A 26,067-nucleotide genomic window follows, 5' to 3' on the forward strand; every position below is an offset into this window, starting at 1 on the left:
AAGAGAGGGTCTCCCAAACAGAACAAAAAATAGTTGTAACGTATCAACCTCATTAGGATTGTTACTGGGGGTCCTTACTTTCTTTTCATTACCCTTTGAAAAAGTACAAACTTAAAGACAAATATTGTACTTTTGAGGGAACATTTTTTCAATGGACCTGTAAGGAAATTGACATACTTGTGTCGTACCTCAATTTTTGAGTGTGGTTCCTTCACCCTTTGTGATTGGGTGTGAAATATCAGGGTAGCTCACAAGAGACGGTTATAGTGTGATGTTAGCATACAAAAAAAAAAAAAAATCCTGGAAATTAATCGTTTGATTTTGCAACAATCACGAGTGCAAATGGAAAAAACAAAACAAAAACAGCAACAACATGATTTCTTCACTTCCCCCAAATTCTACACCACACCACCTAAAACAAAAACAAATGATCTTGCTGTTTGAACAACTCGTGCTACAAATACTTGCATCTATCCACACCCTTAATCTGCCACTTTTCCACAGGCTTTTTTGTGTATTCTGATGCACTGACAGACTCTCATGTTAGATAAAATAGAAGCAGATTACACAAGTTGTCCTTTCAAAAGGTTACAGTACATGCTTTCGTAAGATAAAATTATGAATACGGGGGAATTTATAAAGCCGACAACAATGCTGCTTTGATGTGTCTATCAAGGCTGGGTTTGCTTTGTATGTGGATATGATTGATTTGCTGGGTAAATATTGAACTCCCATGACTGCTCTCCCTCCACTTCCCTTCACCACTCCATCAGTATGCTCTAATATAAATAACACTTAAATCAAATAGCAACAGGCCAAAGGTCTCCCATCACCTCTTTGATGAAACTCATGAAGCGTCCTCCAAATCTCCAGGGTTTGTGTCGATGGCACTGCAGCGAGTTGACAGTCATCTGCGGAGCGTGCTGGTATGAGACGGACACAATGTGGACCGCATCATAGGTCAGAGCTGCATCTGTCTGGAATAAGGGGTGAACATTATTTCAGCTGGTGCCTGCAAAAAAACACTTAACCACACACGGATCCTGAAGGAGAATGTTCTTGAAATAAAAGAAACAAAGAAAGTATCACACTCCTCATTTCAAATCATAAACTAAAATATTTAAAGCAATTAGTTTATGTGCAGTCAGTGACTTTAAAGGTCAATTATTCAATCTTGCATTTTATTCCAAAGAGATTTCAGACTCCTGTTAAAGGCAAAAGTATTTTGATTAAAAAATTCAAACTGTTGAAATTATTGTATTTATCAATTCAAATCTGTATTCAGAATATCCTTTTTTTCTTATTTACTGCACGTGACATCATTTTTTTGTTTGATTTTTGAGTATCTTTGAAAAAAATGTGCCAAACCTTAATTTTGTTTTCATTCTTCTGTGACTAATTCATACATTGCTTTTAGCACATTAGCTATATTGTTTATTTACATTAGAGGGCACATTTTCTTATTTGAAACGAGTGTTCCACTCATTCCCTCAGATTCTGCTGATCCTTCATTCGTCCATGCTCAATCCTTCCGCCAAGTTTCAGGATATTTGGTCTGTTTTCCTTTTTGTCAGATCTTGCTAGCAGAAAAAGACTAACCTGTTCTAGGCAGAGGGCATAAGATAGGAAGAATTATATTAAACAACCTCCCTTTTATTACATTTAATTGGAATATTTTGTCATGTCGGACCTACAAAACCAATTAGTTATCTGTTGGCATTATGACAGAGATGGACAGATTTCTGGCAATCTGGTCCATCATCATCACCTGTTCTGTAATGAGAGTTTATTCCAAGTCTATGTGGCAACACAGAGCTTCTGTAACAAGCAGCAAACGTATGAACTCATAAACAATAAAAGACTTGAAGTTCTTGACTTGAGTGTCACATTCCTGCTTTGAACTGCTTCATCACAAATGGATTCTACTTGAGAGTGTGTGTGTGTGTGTGTGTTTGCGTGTGCCTGCCTGTGTGTGTGTGTACGTGTGAGGGTCACTGGAGCAAGATATGCAACAATTCCCCTGCAAACACACAGACAATAGTGCATTATTCATTATAAGCTACCCATTTGAACAAGAATAGCTATGAGAGGATGCACCTGGTCAGATATAACGTTTAGAATGCCTGCCGCATTGCAAGAATAATTGGCAGGCTCAATAAATGTTTCCATGCCCTTATATCACTCCTGTCTCTCGCGCTGACAAAAAGAGAACAAAACCAGGGATTTGGCATCAGCGCACAAGAGGGTCAAAAATCATCGAAACCTGGCTCCATTTTACTCGTCTTCAATTTCTTTAGGTTGACAGGTTGTCTTTTCTGTGACCCGTTTCCATACCTACATGGTCTAATGAGTTGACATGTGTAAGCCTTTAAAAAACTGCTGAATAAGAGGGGGAAAACAAAATCCCAGCGTACCACTTCATTATAGGATGATACCTCTGTCAAACTACTTTTGAAATCATCTAAAATATGCATTGTTCCCATTCAACATTTAGCTAAAGTACTGTCTGATCCGTGCTGGCAAAATCCTTCATGAAGTATTTAGGATTTGAATATAAGAGCTGTCCCTCTGCAAGGGACTGCTGTTGGTGAATATCAGCAGGGGCACTGAAGCGGTTGCTATTGATTTGAAGGTTGTTAGGGGTTACTACCAGGGTCAACGCCATTACGTACCATAGGCAACAAACCTGAAATCCACATGAAAGCGATTTGATCACATAATACTGACATTTTAATGTGTGAATTCAAATAGAAGAGCACAGAAGTAATAAAACATACCGTCATGATGCCCTCCAGGAGGCCCGAGTCAGGTTTAGGTGGTATCTGCCTTTCCATCGACCATTTCTCCACAATGGATGCGACCTGGGGATTGTCCACGTTCAGGATGCGGAAGCCAGTCATATTGACACCACAGAAGCGATACGGCTCCAAGTCAATGGCCATCAGGTCCTTTTGAGAGACACCAGTAATGAAGAATAGATTCTCATTTAGTCTCCCAACACTGAGCATCTTTGTTCTAAATATTAATCTCGGATGTTTTCTCCTGACATGAAAAGAGATGACGCAGCCTCTGATTAAGGAGATACTATATTAAGATCAAATGAAGAGAAAGGAGAGAGGAATACAGTAGTTTTCAATGTCAAATCAGGAGGTTTAAGTACGCTGTGTGACACAGTGTCTGTGATAAATGGATTCTGAAAAGGTTCTTGTGGCTGAGTTGCATTTCTGTGTGTAAATCCTTCTCCAAGAGAGACATTTGTTGTTGTTTTTATATCAACATAATAATGGATTTTGAATTATACTGAGCAAACAAAAGGTCAGGATGCATTTTCTCTTTTTAAATCATGTAAATTTAAAGGTATCTTTATGGTTTTTTTTTTTTTTAAATTGAGACGATTGTATTTGTTGTTTGTAGCTGGAAAAAAAGGGAGCAAATTAAACACCGATTCTGTTGGATCTTATTAATAATTCATTACTTGCATTCCCTTGGAAACTAAAAAAGCAATTCAATTTGAGCCGCTGTAATTTCTGGGGCAGCCATTGTAGCTGAAGTGTGAAGTCACATGTTGACACATGTCGTGTCGGAATGGGCCAGGGGGCTTGGAAAAGACATTTGGATGAACATAGATATTTCATTAGCACCCTGTGGGGTTAGTGCTGGGGTAACGAGAGCGTGTAAGACACTTACAAAAAACTGTCGTCGCTCGTCGTTGAAATATTTTTCTCTCTTTTTTTTTTTCCTCTCCGGCTGCAGTCGAGTGCTCTCTTTTATAAGCTGAGATCAAAGTAAATCACTATTGTTCCATATGACATTCAGAAATGCGCCGTAAAGTAGATCAGGTCTCTCAGCTTTGAAGCTAAGAATACAAACTAACTGGGACAGAATTGTTTGTAGAATTATTATTCATTTTGGTGACATCTTCATTTCTATTAGAGCACTTTGGAATGTCAGAAAAGCAACTTGTTCCAATTATAAGTTCACATTTTTCGACGCTGCCTACATATAACACAAAATCTATAATCCTGTTTTGCACTGAAGAGCACACTGCACATCTCTGAGCGTGTACAGTAGTGTTACGGAGGTGGCAAACATAACAAAGTTCTCAGCTTTGGGTTTTTCAGATGCAGGAAAGCAAGGTAGGAGCGATGACAGACTCATTTCAAAGGACAAGGAAGTTATTACACCATACCACTCTGCTGTTGCCGCCTTTTCACGCTCTAATAAGCCAGCATTTCCCTCACCTCAGAAGATAAAACACAGACATCGGTGAAATCCATCGAGAGGAAATTGTATTGCCATGGATGCCATACAAGTATTCATCATTTTGGATCAAATCAAGCCGCCAGGTATAATCTTCTTAATGGTGTGTCTATCAATATGACAGCATATTGCAGCTCTAGATAGATACCACACTCCGATTCCATAAAGATAGCCTGCCTCCGTGTGAAAAATAGTGTTGGAGTAGAAAAATCCTGTCACATAAAAGTTTATTTTGAATTAGACATTTTGCTCTTCCATCCTCTTGGTACCCGGAACAGCATAAACAAGTGCAGTGGCAATAAAAAGAGATTTTTGGATGCAACCAAATCATGATGCATGTCAAAACAATGTCATTCGCCACGCTTTTGAGCATGAAAGATGACACACATCATGCCTGGGCTTCGATGTCACATCGTATTATCGCCACAGACTGTCCAAGACTGGAGAGACAGCGTGTGTGTGTGTGTGTGTGTGTGTGTGTGTGTGTGTGTGTGTGCGTGTGTGTGTGTGTGTGCGCGCGTATGAGAGGCAGAAACAGAGACAATAACAGAGAGTGAAAGGAACAGCACAGAACATGCTGGTATTCATTCCCAGTCAGTGTGTGTTGTCACCAGATCACCAGCATGTCAGAGAGGAACAGCATCAGCTCCCTGCTGCCTCTGCTTGTGTTCGTCAGATGAAATTATTTTATCAGAGTGAGAACTTCAAAAGCTCAAAATGGGAGTGAAAAAGAAAGCTACAATGAGCTGGTTTTTACTGGACCATCATTGTGGCCATATTCTTATTATCGTTGTCATTATCATTATTATTGTTATTATTGCCATTTGAAAATTTGATCATCATGACAATAATACAATCATTAAATCATCTTGAAATTTGTTTATCGCGTGTTTGTCCGGTAATATTTTGGCATCCCCAACCTGTCTGTGCACGAAATGCATAAATTGTTTATTTGAAAAATTCAAAAGTGTAAATACTACTGTCAATTTGTTGTGGCATATTTTCTGCTTCCTGGGGTGTCAGTCAAACAATTAGATGATATGTTGGGTTGATACATCATTAATTTGTATCAACGTATGTTTGTGTATGCTTCAATTGTGACTTCGGACATGAAAGCATACATCTGTTGTGAACCTGCTTTTATAGACGTGACCAGCTCTTCATCTGAAATCTGCTTTTAGACGGTTAATTTTGTTTCTTAAAAAAACAAAAAAAACAAAAACCACTCTCCATTTAAAAAAAACAACAACCTTTCCCTCAGTTTTGGAGTAATTTCGGGTTTGTTGGAATTTTTCATGTGTTCAGTTTTGCCGTTTGTGTGCTACTATTTCAACTGCAGTAATATATGGCATTTGTTTTGGTTATATAAATCATAAAACCTCCCAGAAGGCCAATGTCTGTCGTCTTTCATTTTAAAAACTGAAAGTCGCATTTAATTTTGAATTTCAAGCTGAGGTTTTTTCTTTGGATTTTTTTTATGCCTCTACCTCACAGACTTCTGTTGACTCAAAAAAAAAAAAGAAGAAGAAAAAAAAAAAGAGGACTGTTTACCGTAACGCTCACAAGACTCCATTATGCCTCCAGCTTGTCAAACAAAATTGATATAATGGACTGGATCCAAACCCTATTCGCAATTAGCCACTATTCATCAAAAACCCAAGCAGTGGGGACATGAGAACAAACGAGACTCCATTTGCTTTAACAAGCATGGTACATTACCAGAGTGGTGAAGATATAGTGGTAATACTCTGTCATCATCCCCATGGTCTGGGCCTGGGAGCAAGAGAGGCAGAGGATGGGAAGAAAGGTGTGAAATAGTAAAAATGCCGGACGGGGAAAAAAGCAGTCATTTTGTTGCTGAATCAACAGCACAGTCTGAACAAACAGTGTTTGAGTGATGCAGAGAAAGAAAGAAACAATTTCCAGGTTTACTAACGCGGTGCAGGTTTCTGTGTTGTCTCTTGCAGGGATTTCTGCACCATATGTGGTCCAAAGAAGTACATAATGGCAACAACAGATGCTTTTCTGTGCATTTAAATAGTTTGCACTGGCTTGAAGCGCGAGGCGTCGTCCCAGCAGAGAAAAGAACCTTCAATCAAAAGAGCTCAGTCATATGTGCCTCATATCCAAACACTCCATCACTGCCACTTGTTTCACTCAATCTACATTCAAAGACACTGCATTCCCATGGCGGCCATGCTTCCTATTTAATTGTACCATCTGTTGTGAGGGGGGGGGGGGGGGGAGCCAAGGTTATGTAAATAAGATGTTATGCTTATGTGGAGGCAAATTTGCTTTTCCTTCTATTGACATCAAGCCAAATACATGACATTGAAACTTTCTGTCATGTTTGCCATCAGAAGTCAGAGTTTCCATTGATCAAGGTAATTTCTTCACGGCTTGGGGGACGAATGTTCAGTATGATGCAACAAAATCCTGTAGCTGAGTAGCTACGGAAATCAGAAGTTCTTGCCTCCACAAATGGTCACAACACAACATTTCAAAATAAAACAAAAACAACTTTCTCCCATCAAATCTGAGGTGGAATAAAACATGGAGTAGATAGATAGATAGATAGATAGAGAGAGAGAGAGAGAGAGAGAGAGAGGGGGATGGATGGATGGATGGATGGATGGATGGACGGATAGATAGATAGATAGATAGATAGATAGATAGATAGAGAGATAGATAGATAGAGAGATAGATAGATAGATAGATAGAGAGATGGACAGATAGATCCATATATACATATACAAATATATACCTATATATGTATTCACATATATATGTGTGTATATATAAATATATACAATATAAAAACACACAAACGCACATATACATATCATGTGGCAGTGGATTTTTTTTTTCTTTTCATTTTTCTAATATTTTGCAGCTCAAACGATAGCTTGAAAAAAAGGCCAGATTTATTGGTAATGCCTGAAAAAAAAAAAAAACACTCTTGGCATCAATAACCAAACCTGTCCTCTCTTTTTTTTTAAAAGTTGTGCCTCGGTGCCGTAGGACTTTAATAGTTTTGTCGGGGATGAGAAATGTGATGAGCATTTGTGCCTCCAAACCTTCTCTCGGTTCTTCTATCAAGAGGAGTCTAACGTGGTCGTGGCGGGTGTGCAGACTGACCGTGAGCAGATTTATGTCACCTTACATCTCAATAACTTGGGAGGAGACGATGCATTTGGCAAACATGTTAACAGAAACTGACAGCCAACTGAATGAGGGGGGAGGGGGGCAGCAGCGTGTCTGACATTAATAGAACATCAGACCACCTACACAATCTCTGCGTGTCATACTGACAGTTCTTTGTTGACTGACAATGATTCATGTAAATAAAAACAAACCGAATGACAAATGAGCTTCACATTACGCAGGTTTACAACATACAAGTCGGTTGCAAAATAAAGGTGAGAGAGTGAACAGCTGCGTGTCACTACTGATCAAAGCTCGGCGTTGCATTACAGTCTGTCTCTACTCATTTAACAATAGGACTATGTTAGGTAAAACATTTAGGGCTTTTATACAGAGTCACACATTAATTGTTTCGCTTTTTTGGTGTTCTGAAAACCAAATTCTTGGCTCCATAAATTAGTTCACAAAAGATCAGATAAGAGATGGTATCTGACACCGATAGCTCGGGATGTGCATGTCACCCACTGAGACCTACTTGATAGACATCTCTAAACCTGCTGATCGTGTCGAGATAAACTGTAAGGTGCCTCCAATTTGGTTTGAAACAATTCAGGCTGTTTTCAGAAATAATCTAACATTGAATGTAAAAATCCCTTTAGCTTTTGGTCGAGGAGACCCATGGTGATGCTCACTTCCTGGTTGGCCTCAAAAAAATGCGTCATCTCTGCATCTCTCTCTGTTGGAGGCGCCATTCTGTGAGCTTCACACTGACCTGCTTAAGAATCTGTGCAGCCATGTTGTGGCTGCAGTCAAAGATGATGCGGAACTCCCGACTCCTCTTCATTTCTTTGAGGAGGGGTCTGGTGTCCTGCGTGTCAATGGGCAGCTGACGGATCTTTAGCCTGATGTTGTACCTGGATGGGGCCATTATAAGCTCCTGTAGTCTTATGAGACCTAAAAAAACAAAAAACAAACAAGAAAAAACAATAAATAGTGTTGTTAAGACGACTGGGATCTGGTCTCCGATAGCTTGCTTCTTTTGTAGTAATAGCATCAAATCTGTTCACCTGTGCTGTCATCATATACAACAGTGGCTGTTTTCCATTTGAGAAACTGCACTAGGTCCAGGATAGCATAGCTCAGGGAGGAGTAATCCGGGTATAAATTGGCATAAAAGGTGTCCCTGTTGTCCATGGGATGGTGTTTCCACCGCACCTGGATATGCGGCACTTCCAGAGCGTTGCAGATAGACTGCACAGCATTTGATGATGAACTATGTGAAGGTCCAAATATTGCAACCACACCTAAAGAAAGCTGGTCACAAGCTAGAAAGAAGCAAGAGAGAAAAGCTTGAGGAGAATATGTGGAAGTCACACTCAATAAAAATCTTAATTTTTCACACTAAATCTAAGAGTGAAATTTAAGAGCTAAGAACAGTCACGGTTCTTCTAATTTTTTTGTCTGAGCAGAGTCTTGCAGTCATCCACCTTCTAATCCCAATCCCTGAATAAGCATGATGGAGACAACTCACCTTTTCTTGACGCCTCAAAGCTGTCGTAGATATTAATCCTCTGTATGTCATATGTTAATGTTGTGTTTGGCAATAAAGTCCTGTTTCTGTTTATGTTATTGACAGCAAATTTAAAGGCCAGCTCCTCAGCACTGACGAGTGAAACAGGTCCATCCGTTTGCTCAAAAATCCCACCTGAAAAACAACAGGGACACATTTCAATTGGTCTCAAACAATAAAAAGAAAGAGTGAGACAAAAATACTTCCAGGTGTCACTAAATGGAGACAAATAGAGTGATATTTGTGATTAGAAATGGTATTGAGGGAGCACTGCACACAACACAAGGTATTAAATTTGCTCAGCTAACATGGCGCAACCCTCTCCCTTTTCACGGAATGCTCCAAAAAAAAAAAACAATATCAGCTTTGAAGTCTAAAGCCATTATGGATTTAAGGAGTCTGTGTGTGTGTGTGTGTGTGTGTGTGTGTGTGTTCCATCAGAGCAGCTGAATATCTCAGGCGCTTGTCTCTCCATTAAGATGTCCTTTTATTTCACCAGAACACCACATTGGCACAGCAGATAACTGGACTTGGGCCCTCTTACTTTACATAAAATTCAAAGGAAAGTATTTTCCATTTCCTGATGGGCTGGACTGACTGCTCAGAATTCAAAAAAACATGTCTATATGAACATCAAAGTGGAGTATTGCTTGTGTATGACCATCACTTCCGTACTGCATCCTGCAAAAAGTTGAGAGGAAAAATTTTCTTTTTTGCTGTCGCAATTTCCTCTCCCCACCTAATTTTCCTTACTGCACCCGTTATAATGTCTGTCAAAGTTTCGAATAGTGAGGTAAATACTCGTCAAAGTAATGGCGTTTATGCCCAAAGCTCTGTCTTTACATAGAACTAGCATGATTAGGTCTTGAAGCTCTTCTCTTCTTAGATGTATGATATCAATCAGTGGTTCACTCCAAAAAAAGGACATATGGCATTTCAGACAGGGTTATAAGAGGGCAGGCCTCTGTGTACGCGGGGGTCAAAAAGAAGTGATGCAGCAATGAAGAGAAAAAAAAGGTCTCAGTTTTGATGCTAAAACATTACCTACCATTTTAAAGCCTTTTCTTTTACAACGCAATTCAATTGGAAAATGATCTTTTGGCCGCTGTGCATCACGTGCACGTAATACTTAGGATGACCGTACATGTTTTGGCTCCTATTTCAAAGTTGTTGTAAACCCACGCTCCATACATGACTGAAGCAAAACTCCAAGTGAAGTAAAAACTAACTGAACATGATGAAGCAGTACTGGAGAGTACTCGATGGGTGAAAGGAATCATCTTAGCATTAAAAAAACCAACAACCTTATCTAACCTTGGACTTTGAGAGTGTAATAAAACAGAGAGCTTTGTTACAGGGACGTGGAATATAAAAGACATGGGCATCAGGGTGAAACAAATGAGGCTATTGGCTGCATTATGGGAAATATATAACCCAGTATACGAGGAGTTTTTCCACTTTTTTAATCTCTTGGAAATCATGTCCTCTGCATCTGACATTAAAGCTAAGTTCCTGTCGTTTTGTCATCAAATGGAACATGCATTGTCAAGTGTAAGACAACAAAGTTCCTCTGTGGCTCGGCTGAAACCTTTAAGGAGACAGTCTAGACAGGGTTTTAAAAGCTGCCTATAGCAACACCGGCTCCCAGAGAGTCTGACTCCTCCACCTCCACTCTCATCACATTATTTATCACAATAACAAAGCGAAAATGTCTCCCATCAATTCTGAAGGAAATCACAGTCGTACATTCCGGCAGAGACTTTGCAAAACGTCTCCGGCATCGAGTATAAACACTTTTTTTTTTTAAATCAATTCAGTATAGATGCCTCTGCAGTTAATATGCTGCCTCTAAATAAATGCAAAAGCTGATTGCAAATGAGATCTGCTGTGTCTGAAGCCTCAAAGCTTCTAAGATAAATCTTAAATATCGCTGGACTTAAGGTCTTCTCTTGTGTGGCATACGGCACCAAAAACTCAAACTGGTTATAAAACTGTGTAGAATCTGAAGCAAAACAATGTCAGTTGGTGATTTGAGTAAATGCAGCTAATCGCTGCCACCATTCACATTTTCTACATTTACTAGCACCCAGACACAAGCCAATGCATTGTTAGAAGACAGTGTCAAACGATCAAATCCTGCTGAAAAGAATAATTAATTTCACTGTTTTTTTTTTTTTTTTTAAACACAACCTAAAACTCCAAATGCATGGGACGTGAAAGCGACAGCAGGTTTGTTTCTGTTAAAACAATATTTCAAATAAATCCAAACTTACAAAAAGGGAAATTCAAATTTGATGCATTTCCATCCACTGGACTGGAACAAATAAACTAGAATACACAGTGTTTACTTCTGTCTGAGGCTGGCTGTTTAGGCAATGCTATGCAGGGTTGTGACAAACAGGAGGACGAATTGGTCATCTTGGACTTCTACCCACAGCAAATGGAGAGGTCTTGAGGAATTATTGTCACTGGGCGAGTTGTGGCTGCTCTCTTGTCCCAGCTATATCCGCCATCTTGCAGGGAAGATGCGGGAAGTTAACTTTCCAGCTCGTTATTATTTCTTTAATCCGTAAGAATATCTGGTTGCAGTGCTCTGAAAAGGTACCTGTGACCTGCTGATGCTCCCTGAGCAGACCTCCCCCCAATGCTTGGATCACACACCTCTGTTGCTCTAGAGGCTGAGGGCCAATTCAGGAAGCCGAGCTCATCTTAGTATTTATGTCTCAAAGCCTCCGTGGATTGTGAGGAGATGTAATGCATAAACCGCTCGGTAGAATGTGTCACATTAAAATAAATGAATCCCTCCATTTCATGGGGAAATCTCATTAGAGTACATTAAGTAATTGCTGGAGTATATAGTAATTTCACTGTTAAGAGGATAAAATGCGCATTGCTCAGAAGCACTTTAACAAATTTAATAAAAGGGGAAACCTGCTCCTTGGGAGGAAAATCCTGTAGATAATTTGCTTTTCCTTTTTTTTTTTCTTGTTTTTTTTCTTTAGAATCCTGCCATAAACACAATAGTTAGTCTTAATGTACAAAAGCTCCCACTCCGGTGGGATAAACACTTCTTTTTAGCGTCACACAAACTTTACTCTAATGATGTAAAAATTGAAATATTATGGAATATGTTACACATTCTCATTTTAGTAGTTTGAGTGAGTGTTATTGTAGCCGGGATATAATAATGGATACATGAATTTCAGCCTTGATCTCGTGTGAATGTTAGTCAAAAAGGCTTAAAATCAGCACGTCATCCCACAGGCAAGAACATAATGGCCTTTAATGAGTCTCTGAGGTCCTACCACAATGTATAAATCATCCACTAATTGCAACTGTTTCCATGAATTGCCCTTTGAGGACTTTTGGATCAGCTGCACTCAAGACTCAAACTCAAAATTATACCTACAGATATGCATCAGAGACAGTAGACGTGGCAGAGAGGTACTTTATAATGGAGTTTTGAAATGGTATTTTAGTCATGTAGTGTCAAATTGAATTCAGTTTTAATGCAGGAGCATAATTTCCTATATCCATGCTTATATTTATTATTCAAATCTGCTGGTTTTACCCCAAGGCTCAATGTTAAATAAGTTAAAATAAATAAATAAATAAAATAAACTGCAGCCTGAGACAGACATTCATAGCTGATAATGTGCATCCCAGTGGTGGCAGAAGGCTTGCCAGTATCAATTAGATGTGACATATTTGTGAAGCACATTTTCAAATCTAGTTACTCAAAGTAAAGGTACCAAGGAAAATGTGGCATATAAGGAAAGTCTGGCTACCAACGACATGAAAAAAGGAAAAGGATACAGTGTGTATTCATTCTGACAGTGGAACAAAAAGGTTCCTGTTGAATCGCCACGCAAATTTTTAAGCAAACTGTGGGAGCTGCTGTGAAATAGTAGGAGGAGACATTACTTAGGAGAGACAAAATGTTGGTTACCACAAGTTGTAACTTGTCCAATAGTTTGATCAATCTATGGGCAGCACATGAAATATGTTTCTATAATTTGATGAACCTGTTGCCACATGGCACGGTGGTGCAGTGGCTAGCACTGCTGCCTCACAGCAAGAAGGTTCTGGGTTCAAGCCACGGCTGGAGCCTGGGATCTTTCTGTGTGGAGTCCAGGGTGAACCCCGTCTCTCACCCACAGCCCCCCCCCCCCCCCTTCACAGGATAAGCCGTAATAAGATAATTTACTAATGATCTATATGTTGACGTAGGTGCTTACAGCCGATGGGTGGAGGAGCTTGAGGTGGAGTTGGAAGGGTAAGCGTGAAGTGTGAAGGCATACAGGTCACAAACACCATTAAAAAAAATGCTTCATATTGTGTAAGTAATGCACTCATATAGAAAACTAAGTATGAACTCACAAATATTAATGAGCCCTTATTGTAAAGGGTTATCGAGGAGGTTCTGTATATAATTCAAATGATTACTCAATTAAATGGTATTATAAATGATAGATTAATTAACTGCTCAATTGGAATGCAAATGCAAACATGCTGTACTTCATGGAGTGACTGAAAATGAAGTTGTTGGTTTTTTTACACACTAACTGTGGGTGTTTTGGAAGTCTGCAAGGCTCAAAGGAGCTAAGAGGGACATGCTGTGGCAAGTGGAAATCAGAAGTTTCCCATTTTAGCCCTAAATGCCCTTGAAGAACAACATGGAGCATTAATACCCTACCTGTTACGTACCCGTAAAACAACATGGGAGCGTGCACAAACATAAACACAGCCTCTGCTGTAGCGGCGTGGCAGAGTGCCCGGAATCATCTGGTTACCACTGCAAATACTTATTTATAACATTGAGTGCCTTTACAGACTTCCGACTTCAAAGAGTGAGATCTGAGTGACAGGATGACAGTGTGCCAAAACAAAGCTACATTAAAATAGAATGATGCCGGGGGTTGTTTATGCTATTTTTATTTTTTGGTTTGATGATGTTTACCACAGCATGTTAAAGTTATACATTGTCTTACTGGAATGTCCTTCACCTCCTATCCGGTTTGTGTATATGTGTTTGTTTGTACTGTATATGTGTGTGTGTGTGTGTGTGCGCGTGTGTGTGTGTGTGTCAGAGGAACACGCTGCAGTCATGACACCATCTGAGCTGAACTTACTGACCTAACCTCATCTCAAAGCATCTGTGTGTTCAGAGAAGAATGTGACATGGTGCTTTTCAAAATGACTTGGACCGTTGTTTAACCTTACACGCAAACATGTGAATTCACACTTACTGGTAATGTATATTTATCTTTTTTTTAATCAATTTTTGTATTTTAAACAGTCATAAAAGGTGAGAAAGTGTTATGTTGTAATTCAGAGAATCAGACGGTGCAACCAAAGGTGATCTAATCAATCGAGTTTAAAGGAATCAGAACATTTTTATATGAGAAGTAAATCTATTTTCCCTCATCCTCCCTTTTCCCTCAATGTGGTGTTCATAATGGATGCAGCACCTGCAATTTAAAGCAGAGCAAGGTCATTTTATTTCCACCGGCACCCTCAACTTGTGCCAATCCTGCCTCTCTGGATTCTGACCTTACGACACGCTTAAATCAACACTGCATATTAGTCCATAAGCTCGCTTGTCCTTTGATAACCTGGCTAACCCTTTAGGGGGCTTTTATCTAATCAAATCAATAAATTGGGGCATAACAAAGATTAGGATCACATTCTACAGCCGCAAGAAAAAGGGAATTTTCCTCTATCCATGTTGAGCACATGGATTAATGATTTCTGTTGTCCTCTATTGTATTGTATGATGCATGGAGCTTGTAGCAGTAAACTCCTCCCCACCAGACAAACCACAGAAGCAACCCAAACACTCAAACTAGCTCATTATGCTCTTGGATACAGTACATATGTGCTTGCCTATTGCATTTCTATGTGTTGCTCTTTTGTGCTTTCTTTGCTCTGGTGGGATACCCAATCTCACTGTGAATGGCTTGCTGTCTTCCCCTCGATGTGCAACAGCAGCCTGTTCTCACAATAATGGCAGCACACAATGACCAGGACAAAGCACAGACAAACCAACATTAACATTTGGAAATGCAGCCAATTTCAGGAACAATATGCTGCTCTGTAATTATGGGTAACAACACAACACTGGGGATTAAGTGTACCTAAGTGTGCAATAATGACACCAGTATTTAGTTTAGCCAATAGTGCAATCTGTAACACTGAATCAATAGTGAGTATCATGAGAGGAAAATAACAATGCCGGTTAAGTCATGGTGCCAGGCAGAATGTTGGCTCATTAGTTAGCAACATAACCTCACAGTGAGAAAGGTCTGGGTTTGATCTTGGCCTTGGTTTTGTCTGACCATGTTGGGTTTCATCGCACAGCTCAGGTTTCCTCCCACAGACCAAGTTAGGTCTTTCTTCTCAATTCTGCTACCCCCCCCCCCCCCACAAAAAAAAAAAACGCAAGCTACTGCAGAGCATAAAGATATATCTGCAGAATAGTTCACTGACTGGCAATCAGGGTTGGAAATTAACTTATTTGTCCATCTGGCACTGTGGCTGTTGCAGGTCTACTAGACTCAATAATAAGTTGCTTTCTTTGAACTGCACATACAAAAATAAAGACTCAAATAATATTCAAGTAGATTTCTTTGGGTTTTTTTTGTTAAAGGGCTATTTCACTTGTTATTATAATGATTAAAACTCAAGCAAAATGAGAGACAAGCGCCTGAGATATTCAGCTGCTCTGATGGAACACACACACACACACACACACACACACACACACACACACACACACACACACACACACACACACACACATTGGGGTGTAGCAGTGCACAAAACTGATGCACAGCTTGGCCCACAACCAGGACGGAGCACACTAGGTAATGAACAAGGTTTGGTCAGGGGAACAAAAGCAGCATGTGTGTTTTTGTATAAGAGAAAAACAGGGGGAGGGAGTCCATGTATTTAATGAACACACATGTTACAAATCAATGTCGATATAGAAATAACAGTCAAATCTTTCATGAAGGGACAAAATGATGAAATCCAATACAACACATCGTGAACATAAAACAATCTCATTGCTATCATGTACGTTGTGTGATTAATGGCATGTAAATTTGGTGCAGAATAGTTACAGACATATTCATGTTGTGTCTATTGGCTCAAATGTTAATGTTTGGATTATTAAAAGGTTCCCTCTGTTGATACGGTATAAATCAAACATATGCTCGAGCCGTATGCACAGACAAGCTCATGTTTGCACACAGTAATTGCAAAATGCCACAAATGACTATTAATGGTGTAAATGATTTATGAGTCTGATGAATGAATAATAATTAAGCAGGTGATTTTTTTTTGTAAGTGTGTGTGTATTTGTGTCATCAGATTGTTAGAGGAAGTATGTTAATTCGATTTTTAGTCATTTCTTTTTTCTTTTGGCCACATCAGTCTCCAAAAAGCAAACGTTGAAAATATTGTAGCTGCAGTGATAATACTACAAAATAACACGTTATAATTTTGTACAATGATGTATTCTAAGGAACCCCCTCTTTCTTCCTGTGCAAAGCAAAATTCAGTATACCTCAATATCAATATCAATCAGGGATTTGTTGTTCTTCAGTGCTACATTTATCTGCATATCATCCTGGGTGTTTTTCTAGCAGACAGTCAAAATACAACAATGTTTCCTTGCCATTACATTTTGATCAGTAGCGCTTTTGAGAATGAATATTCCAAAAATATAATAGGAAAATACAAGACGATTTGCAAAATTTTTGTCAGCACAATACAGGAGGAATCCCGCCTCGACATTGACAGCAGGTCATGCATGACCTGCATGCATCCGTGGCCGTATCAGCTGACATGTGCCTTCCCACCGTGGACTCTTATCCCATCCTTTTTTTTCTCTAATCATTATATTATATTATATTATATTATATTATATATATAAATTCTTTTAATCCATTTTCCTCAAGCAAGCACATACACCTCTCTAGTGTGTGTGTGCTAAACTGCCACGATTGAGCACTGACAGTCTGAAAATCCAATCTCACATTTCCATGAATTGGTAAGCAGTTGAGTGAAGCAGGAAGTGGATACAGGTATACCTGGGAATCTTCAGACACATTTTAAAAGCTTGTTTATTTTTTTGGTAAAATTATCATCAAGTGTCACTTACAAATGACTTATTAAAAGGAAAATAATCAACTGTCTATCTGTGAGATTCACTGCATTTTTATCAAAATATTTCAATATTAATACCGGTTTAAATTATTTGATTGAATAAATAAATATCATCCGTTGACTTTATTGACATATACTAAAGATTATTATGTCCATTTGCAACTGCTTCCCTAGTTAATACAGCAAATATAATGTTATGACGGGTTATTTCAAATTATATGAATATAGTCTCAATAAAATCAACTAAGATCCTATTTTACTGCCCTAATCAAACCAGGATAGGAATATTAGCCTTTCAAATGAGGCCTGAATGACCCGGCCTATTTTCAACATGTCACTGTGGAGATGGGTTATGTTGCTTATTCATAACCTGGACATTGATTTCATTATTCATTGAAACATTGTAAAACACTTCAGACACACTTGTGTCCAACAACTGGGAAATATCTGAGTGTGTTTTGTCAATCTTTGTTTTGTCTTTGCTTATTATAATTTGAAAGCAAAGCCTGATATTGGAAGCGCTTGGAATATTAAAACCATTTCATTATACTCCAGAGCCATTAACTATGGAAGACTGAACATTCTGTTCAGTTTTAAAGCTAGGATAAAAAAAAAAAAAGCCAGGCGCTGTTGAGTGTCAGCAGAACTTCAAATCATTTGTGAAAAATAGCATTTATCTAAATTTAAGAGTCAATGCAACTGATTGTTCTGTTAAAAAATTTACTGCAAATGCCACATTTACTCCAAAAACATGAGATCAACTGGTAATAAACTACAGAAAGGAGAAAAAAAAGTATGCAATAAATATAAGGTTAAGTATTTGCCTATGGATTCAATAGTGATCTGCTAATAAATGGATTCACTTTCCCTGCGGACTCAAAAATACCACATGTATATATTCATGTTCAGTCTTGTAACAATATTCTGTTTTTTTTCTTGACCTGACATCAGACCACCAGTCCTATAGATGGCGCCATGCTGGTTTCAGCTTCGCTACTTCTCCCATTTGCTCGGCATGACAGCAAGAAGGAAGCTAATATGGTAGCAGCTACACAGATGGACTATACACTATCAACTTCGCTGCACAGAGTGTTCTGAGGCTGCTGCCTGTGTCACATCTCCTGGGGAGGAATTCACTGGAATAGATGGAGTAGCACATTTGAAATGGTAGACCTCCAGCAACAGCCGTTTGCACTGCTGTCCTTTCACTCCAGGATGCGGGACAGACATCTGCACATTGAATGAAACTGATGTCCCCGAATCAGAGAAGAAATGGCGAAGGCCCTCGAGCCAAAACCAACATAATATCTCAAAATAGCACACAGATATCAGCCGGTGTAAGTTTACTACACGATACAGATGCAGGCTTCTCTAGTGACACACCGATGGCCCAAGAAATCAAACAGGCGATCCATAAAGATCTGGCCAAGAGATACACCACTGTGTTTGTTACAGTCTTTCCACACTGGATCTCAGAGTTAAAGCACTGCCTGTCTTCTCCCAAGATGAACAGCAGGACTAAGGCTGCAAACCCTCTGGTAATTCTAGTTGTAAAAAAATAAATAAACAAAAATTTTGGGTTATATTACAATACAATCTTGACCACAACAAACGGAGTTGTGACATTTGCCACCAAAACAGCATCCTTCCTGGTGAAGCATGTTAGCAGCAGGTTAACACACAAACACACAACCACTGGAGACAAATGGGCTGAGTGACTTCTCTCCCTCTCTACATACAGAAATCTCTGTATCTCTGTCTCTGTCTCTCTCACACACACACACACACACACACACACACACACACACACACACACACACACACACACACACACACACACACACACACACACACACCGTCTCTTTCTGCCAAACTGACTTGAATTAAGCTTCCATTCATCATTTAGACTGATTCATGCAGTCTTCATTGTTCTCTTAATGGTGTATTTAACTTACTATTGTAACAACCAATTATGTGGCAAATAATTGTGTCCTCAAATAATCTGCCTCCTAGTGATCCATTATAGAGACACACTGTTTATGTTTCTCACTGTGACAGGACGCACCAACCAAGTCTGTATATACTGACGGTGACAAATACGACTGAGGGAGATAGTGCTTCCTCACCATGAGTCCACTCAAGACAATAGCAAAGACATTTTCTGTCAAAAATAAGCAAAAATCAGTGATTGTTCGTGGGATGAAGGAGCACACGATGCAAATACTCGATTCAGTAGATATGACACTGATAAAAGAATTCACATTAACCTACATAAGAAAATGATTTAACTCCAAAATAATGCCCTGCAGTCAATGACGGTGTTTTACGTGTCACAGCTTTTTTTTTCTTCTTTTTTAAAAAAAAGATGTTTCATAACATGTGAAGCTTTAACAGAGGGTGATATATTAACATATAAATTGAATTTAGGCGTCTAATGTTTGTCCGTAATGAGAAAGGCTGTTTTAATTATGTTCTGTCTCCCTCTAACTCACTGTCCACATTGAATCTTCATCTAGCTCCATCACAGCTGAGAGGCGTTCTTATTTATTTGATACGATTAGTAGTACTTATGCAGCCCTATAATGTTGTGATATCTCCTCTGTCAGAGGACTGTCAGGTAACAACACATTTGTAAAATCTAATTTTATGCTCAAGTGGTTCTGCTTCTGCAATTTATCGCAGCTATCGCTCACCCTCTCCTGCTCGCTTTGCCTTACTACCTCTCCCTCTCCAGTCTCCACCCTCTCTTCCCAGCTTAGTGAGGTGTTTTGATCTCATTATCATTCCCAAACATTCACACCGGATAATCTGTCAGGGCAGGAGCCGGTGCTCAGCACCGTACAGGGCACCCCGGTCATGATTAGGGCTGCCGAGCGTGCTTGCAATAAAAATGCTTTTTTCCCCCCCTTTAAACCAAGCTAGAGGTAATGGGCATATCTTTCTGGCTGCATACTGTAAAAACTTGGCTGTGTCAGTTAGATTCCATACAGTATGATGGCAATTCTGTAACAACCCAGCATGGCCACGGAAATGTTTTGGGCAAACTGATCAGCTGGACTCAGATGCCCTTTCTCAGAACCACAAATCTCTTTCCAGAAACGTTGCACAATGAAGGGAGAACTTCCACAATGCACAATGCAGACAGCCACCTTCCCTGTTTATGGTCCATTGTTGTCATTGAGGTAAAACCCTCCCAATGCCAAATCCTCAAAGGCTGTGTCAGGAAAATGGGGAGCGAGACAATGCCAGTTGGATGGGGAATCTGAGCCGAGCCCAGCTACCTGTGTCCATCACCATATCCTTCCCTGTCTATCTCATCACACACTGCCACCTTTCTTTGTCCACATATCATGGCAGAAATTATGCAGACCTACAGCCTTGGCACTTTGTCATAGTGGAACACAAAGGTGGCCAGCAGCAGCAGCAGCAGCCACAGCAGAATGCTCCACAATGTGCATAAAACAATAGCATGGAATGTGCACATTCAAGTACCGGTAAGTGTGTGGAATGAAAAGGTGGACTTTCATAAAGAGAAACACAATATGCTTTTATTAGAAGGGATCATTGGCAACATTAGTCAATAATAAGTTGCATCAAGTCCAAAACTAAAGCCCTTCACACTGCACCAAAAACGCAGGTCAACCTGGGTTTTTCGGCACTCTGAAAGGGTTGACTCAGCATTTCAACCCGCGTCGACCGACTCGCCAAGCAACCCGGGAGTTTAGCGGCTCAGCTCAGCTCGCCTGCAGTGTGAAAAAGGCAACTCGAGTCATCTCAGATTTCATGCAACCTTCCTGTCGCATCCTGATTTTGTCACTGTGCCGCCTGTCAGGCTTCGCCTGTAGCTTCTTCGGCTCCCTTCCAGACTCGCCAAAACCTCCATCCTCCTTCGCTACATTAGCGCTCAGACATTTTCCAATCTGCCCCGAGTTTGGATGCTTTGCAAAAGAGACAACATTGCAATGCACGCAACGACAACGCTAACCCTATTGTTCGACTCGGCGATGTCCACGTTGTCGTTTGTTTACCTCTCAGTGTTCCGGCGCACGTTTATGTGAAATGATGACGTCAGCGCGATGACGTACGAGAGAGAAAGGCACAGGCGTGCAGCCCTCACAGTGGGAGTTCAGACCCAGGTCTTTTGGAAGCTTGAATGCGCCCTAATGCCAAGCAAAAGCGGGTCCAAAACCCATGTTGACCGAGTTTTTCAGTGTGAAAAGGATATAAGTGGATTCATCAGCAAGTGTGGCTCTTTCATCTGTTTTAGCTTGATAAAATAAAGAAAATGCTGATTAAGCCTTAATTTGCTGACCAAGATTTCCAGTTTGACCCGCAAATGAACTTGAAATAATTTCTTTAAAGTCATTGCAAAACAATGTTGTGCCCTCTTTACTCAAACCAGCTGTCAAGCATGATAGTTACTTCCTTACAAACATCTCTTTCCCTTTTATTTGCTCGTGCATATTGACAAGGTAGGGAAACGTGGGTGTGAATGAAGGAGCTGATAACTGTGACACTACTTAGGCACAATAACAGTTGCTGAGAATTTTCAGACCAGTAAATGTAGAAATCTGCAAAGACCTTGGAAGGAAAATATGTGGCATAAAACTAAATCCACAACAGAAATGAGAGAAATATGCAAATAAGTGGACAAATTGACATGCCAATTCCACTATTTTTTTGTAAAATGGCAAATGTTTGACAGTTAAATCAATTTAATTGCAAACAAAACACTCGGACGAGACCCACATGTTCATGCAAATAACAATTTTGCATGAAGAAAACATTACACAGTGATTCAAAGGAGATCAATGTGCTGGCTGAGAACTTGTACCTCGAGGCTTCATCGTAGAGTTTTATGTCCACATTCTTTGTGATGGGTCACTTGGGGGCTTCTAATTTTCATTAGAAGCACTTTAGAAGACATTTTAATTTTATTATCACAAGCCTGTTGCCAATAGATTATCCTTAGGGTAACACACCACAGATGTAGTCTCTTAAGTGGAAAGCACATGGTTTGGCGACTATTTGGGAGGGGGGGGGGGTCACAAATATGAGAGGTGTGACAGAGATGGATCAGATGACAAAAAGCAAAATTATTACTGATGCTTTTGTTTATCCTTGCAAGCTGCTTCAAAGTCAAGAAAACTGGGTTGGCACTGTTTAATTTGCCTTATTACTGTGTTGGATTGCAAGCACTTAGTTGCATTACTACTAATGAGAGGTTTGAGTTCTCATCTTCTCCAACCCACCTTTCCTCAGGGGTATACAGAGAAAATAACACATTATGATCTCTTGTCACACTTTTTCAAAAGTGCATTACACATTTCTAGCTTTACTGCAATGACAAAAAAAAAAGAGAAAATATTACATACATAAAGCCAAAATGAGAAATAAGCTCTAATATATGTTCCAGCCATGAATAAAGGACTCGAGCAGAGAAGTTGACAAGGGTCTGAAGGTAAGAGTCACCCTGTTTTTCAAAGTCATTGCATGCACTGCTAAATATAAATCTGCCCCACTTATTATTGGATGGACCACACACACAAAGTTAATGTAGACAAATGAGAGGCAGGTGCAGGTCACATCATTTGGGACACCTCTGGCTAGTTTCTGGGACAGGAGGCACTCAAATGGAAATTAACTTCAGTGTATCTGTGAGAGCGTTCACCTCCTCTGGAACAAGACCAATCTTAACACATCTGAATTGAAGCCTGAGGCAGTCATTTTTTTTTATCCAGGTTCTCCAACTTTCTGGTGGTATGAGGAAGGGAGATTATTCCTTCAGGGCACGTAGAGGGCCATGTACTCGTGAGGATTAGCAGGGAGCATGAGGCGATGAGTGTGGAGGACCAGTCAGCCGAGGGACATTAACTGATACCCCTTCTGAACAAAATTTGACATTTATAGAACCTAAATTTAAGTTACTACAGCTAGACTTTTCTGTGTTAGCAGTAAAATCTATCAAATTTAAAAGCCTTGCACTGATGATTTTCCTCAGTGTTTCACTGAAGCACAGTCCCTCACGACTTTATGTAAATCAAGATGTTTGACTGCAGCAATTTGATTGACAGCAGACATGAAACCCCTCTTGTAAACACACACTCTTCATTGACTCTGTTGTTTTCATGAAATAGATACTTCACGTGGATATTTAAAGGCTGCTCTACATTTGAATCAGACAGGAAGACAATTGTTTTTATTTTCATTTCTTCATGATCTCCAGTTCAACTTCTTCAGTAAAGTTTCTCCATCTACAGTTTCCAGACACATCAAGGTTGTCATGGAGATGACAACACACAACATAATGACAAGACAAAGAAACACTGTGTGAGAAAACTGTTACTGTGTCCTGAATGAAACCCATTCATTGTCATTGTGCAAGCTCGGAGCTTATTTTAGTTCTCTTTCAAACATGGCTTGACTATTGTAGGTTTAAATTAAAACCTGCCTTTTATCACACAGCATAAGCATTATTCTTGAGCACTTTGCTCCGTCTTTTCAAAGCCGATTAAAACACGGAGAAGGAGGCCAGCTCATCCTTGCAAAGGCAGGATATTTACATTTCATTGCCATGTGCAGTGCATTTTAATTTGGCTGCTACGATTTAACAAGCCTGCTTCCTAGCAGTTTCACACATGACTGCTTAATGGCTTCGTTAACATCCTGAGGGACTTTCCTCATTACCTGATCTGGTCAACTCTGACAGGTGCAATGAGTCTCATCACTGATCTTTGTTCAGAGTGCCAAGAGCCCTCGCACCACCGATCTCAGTGAAATCGAAATCAAAGAAACACTTGTGAGTCAAAAAGCCAAAGCACAAAAGTAACATCAGTCAATGACACAGGGGAATAATTCTAATGAGATCAGTGTCCTTGACAAAAATATACAGCCAAAAGTTAAATGTGTCAATGATTTCTGTATTGCCTCTCTAAGTATGTTTGGACACAGACCAAGAACACCATTAGGCCTTAAACAAACCCGTTATGTGTTTCATTACACATACACTGAGATAAAGCAACAACTGTGAAACCACTCCTACAATTTCGTATTTGTTTTCCTCTGCTGGCTGTGCACTGAGACTGTGACGCTTTACTACATTTGGTATTTTGTAATTGAACCTGAAAGCCACAAGGGATGCAAAACTGAACCTCCTAACACTAAATGTTCAACAATAAAGAGGGGAAACAATAAGTGTTTAGAATGAACAGGCCAAAATGTTTTATCAAAAAGGCAGTTCCAGCATATTTTTACAGCTACGTTACTTACACTACAAACAAATGTTTTTCCAATTAATAACATAAACTAACAAATAAAAAAAGACCAACACTTCAAAGTGACATTGTAAAAAGACACAGCATTTGTGCACTGCAGAATTTTTTTTTTAAATTTGAAAAAAAAGACCCTTTTCCCATTTAAAAAAAAAAATGCACGACACAAATTTTAATTTGTATATGCACGCTGGTGTTTTTTGGTTCGACACGTTAAAAAAAGGTTATATAAGCAGCTCATCAGCTCCGCCCACACTGAGAATGTGCAAAGAGTACAGATGCTAGAACTACGCGGCTACCATGAATGACAGCAATATGCAGTACAGCGTCTCTGATGAGTTATGTTCATTATTCATCTTAGTTCAGTGTGAGGGTCTTTGTGTTGTACTGTCATTTGCTAACAGGGTATTTCTTGTCCTTCATGTAAAAAAAAAAAAAAACCAACCAAAAAACAAGCCAAACTAAAACCGTGACCTGAGAACCACAGAAGTTGGGGGGGGGGCATGCTAACTACAACACCGACATCTTGGCAACCTCCTCATACTTTTGTAGTGACTCGCTCTCACATCACCTCTATTTCCCCCTCGCCCTCTGAGTGATGGTCACACACACTGCACAGCATAAATTGTCTTCACTGTTCTTTGATCCCTGACATGGACACGGCACGCTACTAGAGTGGCTCCGTGTAGAGTACTGATGATCAGCAGACACACACGTGTTCATCTCCTGTATGACGAGGCTGCGAATCATGTCTGATCATTCACCTGAAAACACCAGTAGAAATACTGACCTGTCTGACAGACTCGTGATCTTCTTGCCATATGCACGAATTATGAGTTGGATTTTTCTTTTTCAAGAACCTTTGTGTTTTCTGTAGTAATTTAAATAAATGTGACTCAAACTGAGTATAGAGGTAAAACAACCAGTCAAGATGTCACTGAGGCTGAAAATATTCTATAATAATATTTAAAAATAAGAGAGATGGCCTTATTATTGCTTTGATTTCTACTTGAGGCACATTATTAAGTATTTGACCTTGTTCAACTGTGCACATCGGCTGCTCATCATTGCTCATAATAATGTTGTTTCCGCTCTTTGAACTGTAAGCCACTATTTTTTAGGCCAAAATTATCAATATACATGTAAATAGGTCTGTAGCTTATAATAATCACTATTAATGATTGGTCAGAACATTTGATTGTTTTTTTGATTATTAGCCTGGTCTTTAAGACTGTCTAGAGCCCTTGGGGATATTGTTACGTTGTGTCAATCCAGCAGTTGAACTGAAAGCAAATATAAAAGAGAAAGCTGCTTAAAAGATAAATCTTTCCTCATTTCATTTCACCAGCTAATCAATAAATTTGCCTTTTTTTCACCAACATTAACAGCTGTTGATTACCAGTGGCATCACAAATTAGATTTGGACATCCAGTGTCAGTTGACGTTAAAGGCTAAAGAACATTTTCACACCAACCTCATGTAAATATCAACCCTGGATCCTCTCTTCTCATGGGGGACACTTCCAGATCAAGATGGCAGCTGCTTTTTGTTTCTCTGTTTGTTTACTTTTTCTTGCTTGCAAAGGGCTTATGTAGAGCTCTTTTTGGAAAGACTTAATTTGCGTTCTCACATTAGAAATAAAGCATACGT

The 26,067-nt window shown here is 39.5% G+C and overlaps 1 protein-coding gene across 3 annotated transcripts in view; it reads right to left on the reverse strand.

The window, feature by feature from the left end:
- grik3 (glutamate ionotropic receptor kainate type subunit 3) overlaps window positions 1–26,067 on the reverse strand; it is a 98,428-nt gene that overhangs the window by 36,055 nt on the left and 36,306 nt on the right. For all 3 annotated transcript variants that reach the window (XM_086218024.1, XM_086218026.1, XM_086218025.1), the window contains exons 2-7: window positions 8,936–9,109; window positions 8,472–8,729; window positions 8,177–8,358; window positions 5,980–6,033; window positions 2,778–2,948; window positions 834–977 (exon numbers count right to left, since the gene is read on the reverse strand). In XM_086218024.1, the coding sequence (XP_086074150.1) occupies window positions 834–977; window positions 2,778–2,948; window positions 5,980–6,033; window positions 8,177–8,358; window positions 8,472–8,729; window positions 8,936–9,109 (983 nt within the window). The remainder of the gene's footprint in view (window positions 1–833; window positions 978–2,777; window positions 2,949–5,979; window positions 6,034–8,176; window positions 8,359–8,471; window positions 8,730–8,935; window positions 9,110–26,067) is intronic.

The sequence above is a fragment of the Aulostomus chinensis genome, chromosome 11 (assembly GCF_037954235.1).
Source record: "Aulostomus chinensis isolate RoL2024-O1b breed Wild chromosome 11, RoL_Achi_v1.0, whole genome shotgun sequence".
Lineage (NCBI taxonomy): Eukaryota > Metazoa > Chordata > Actinopteri > Syngnathiformes > Aulostomidae > Aulostomus > Aulostomus chinensis.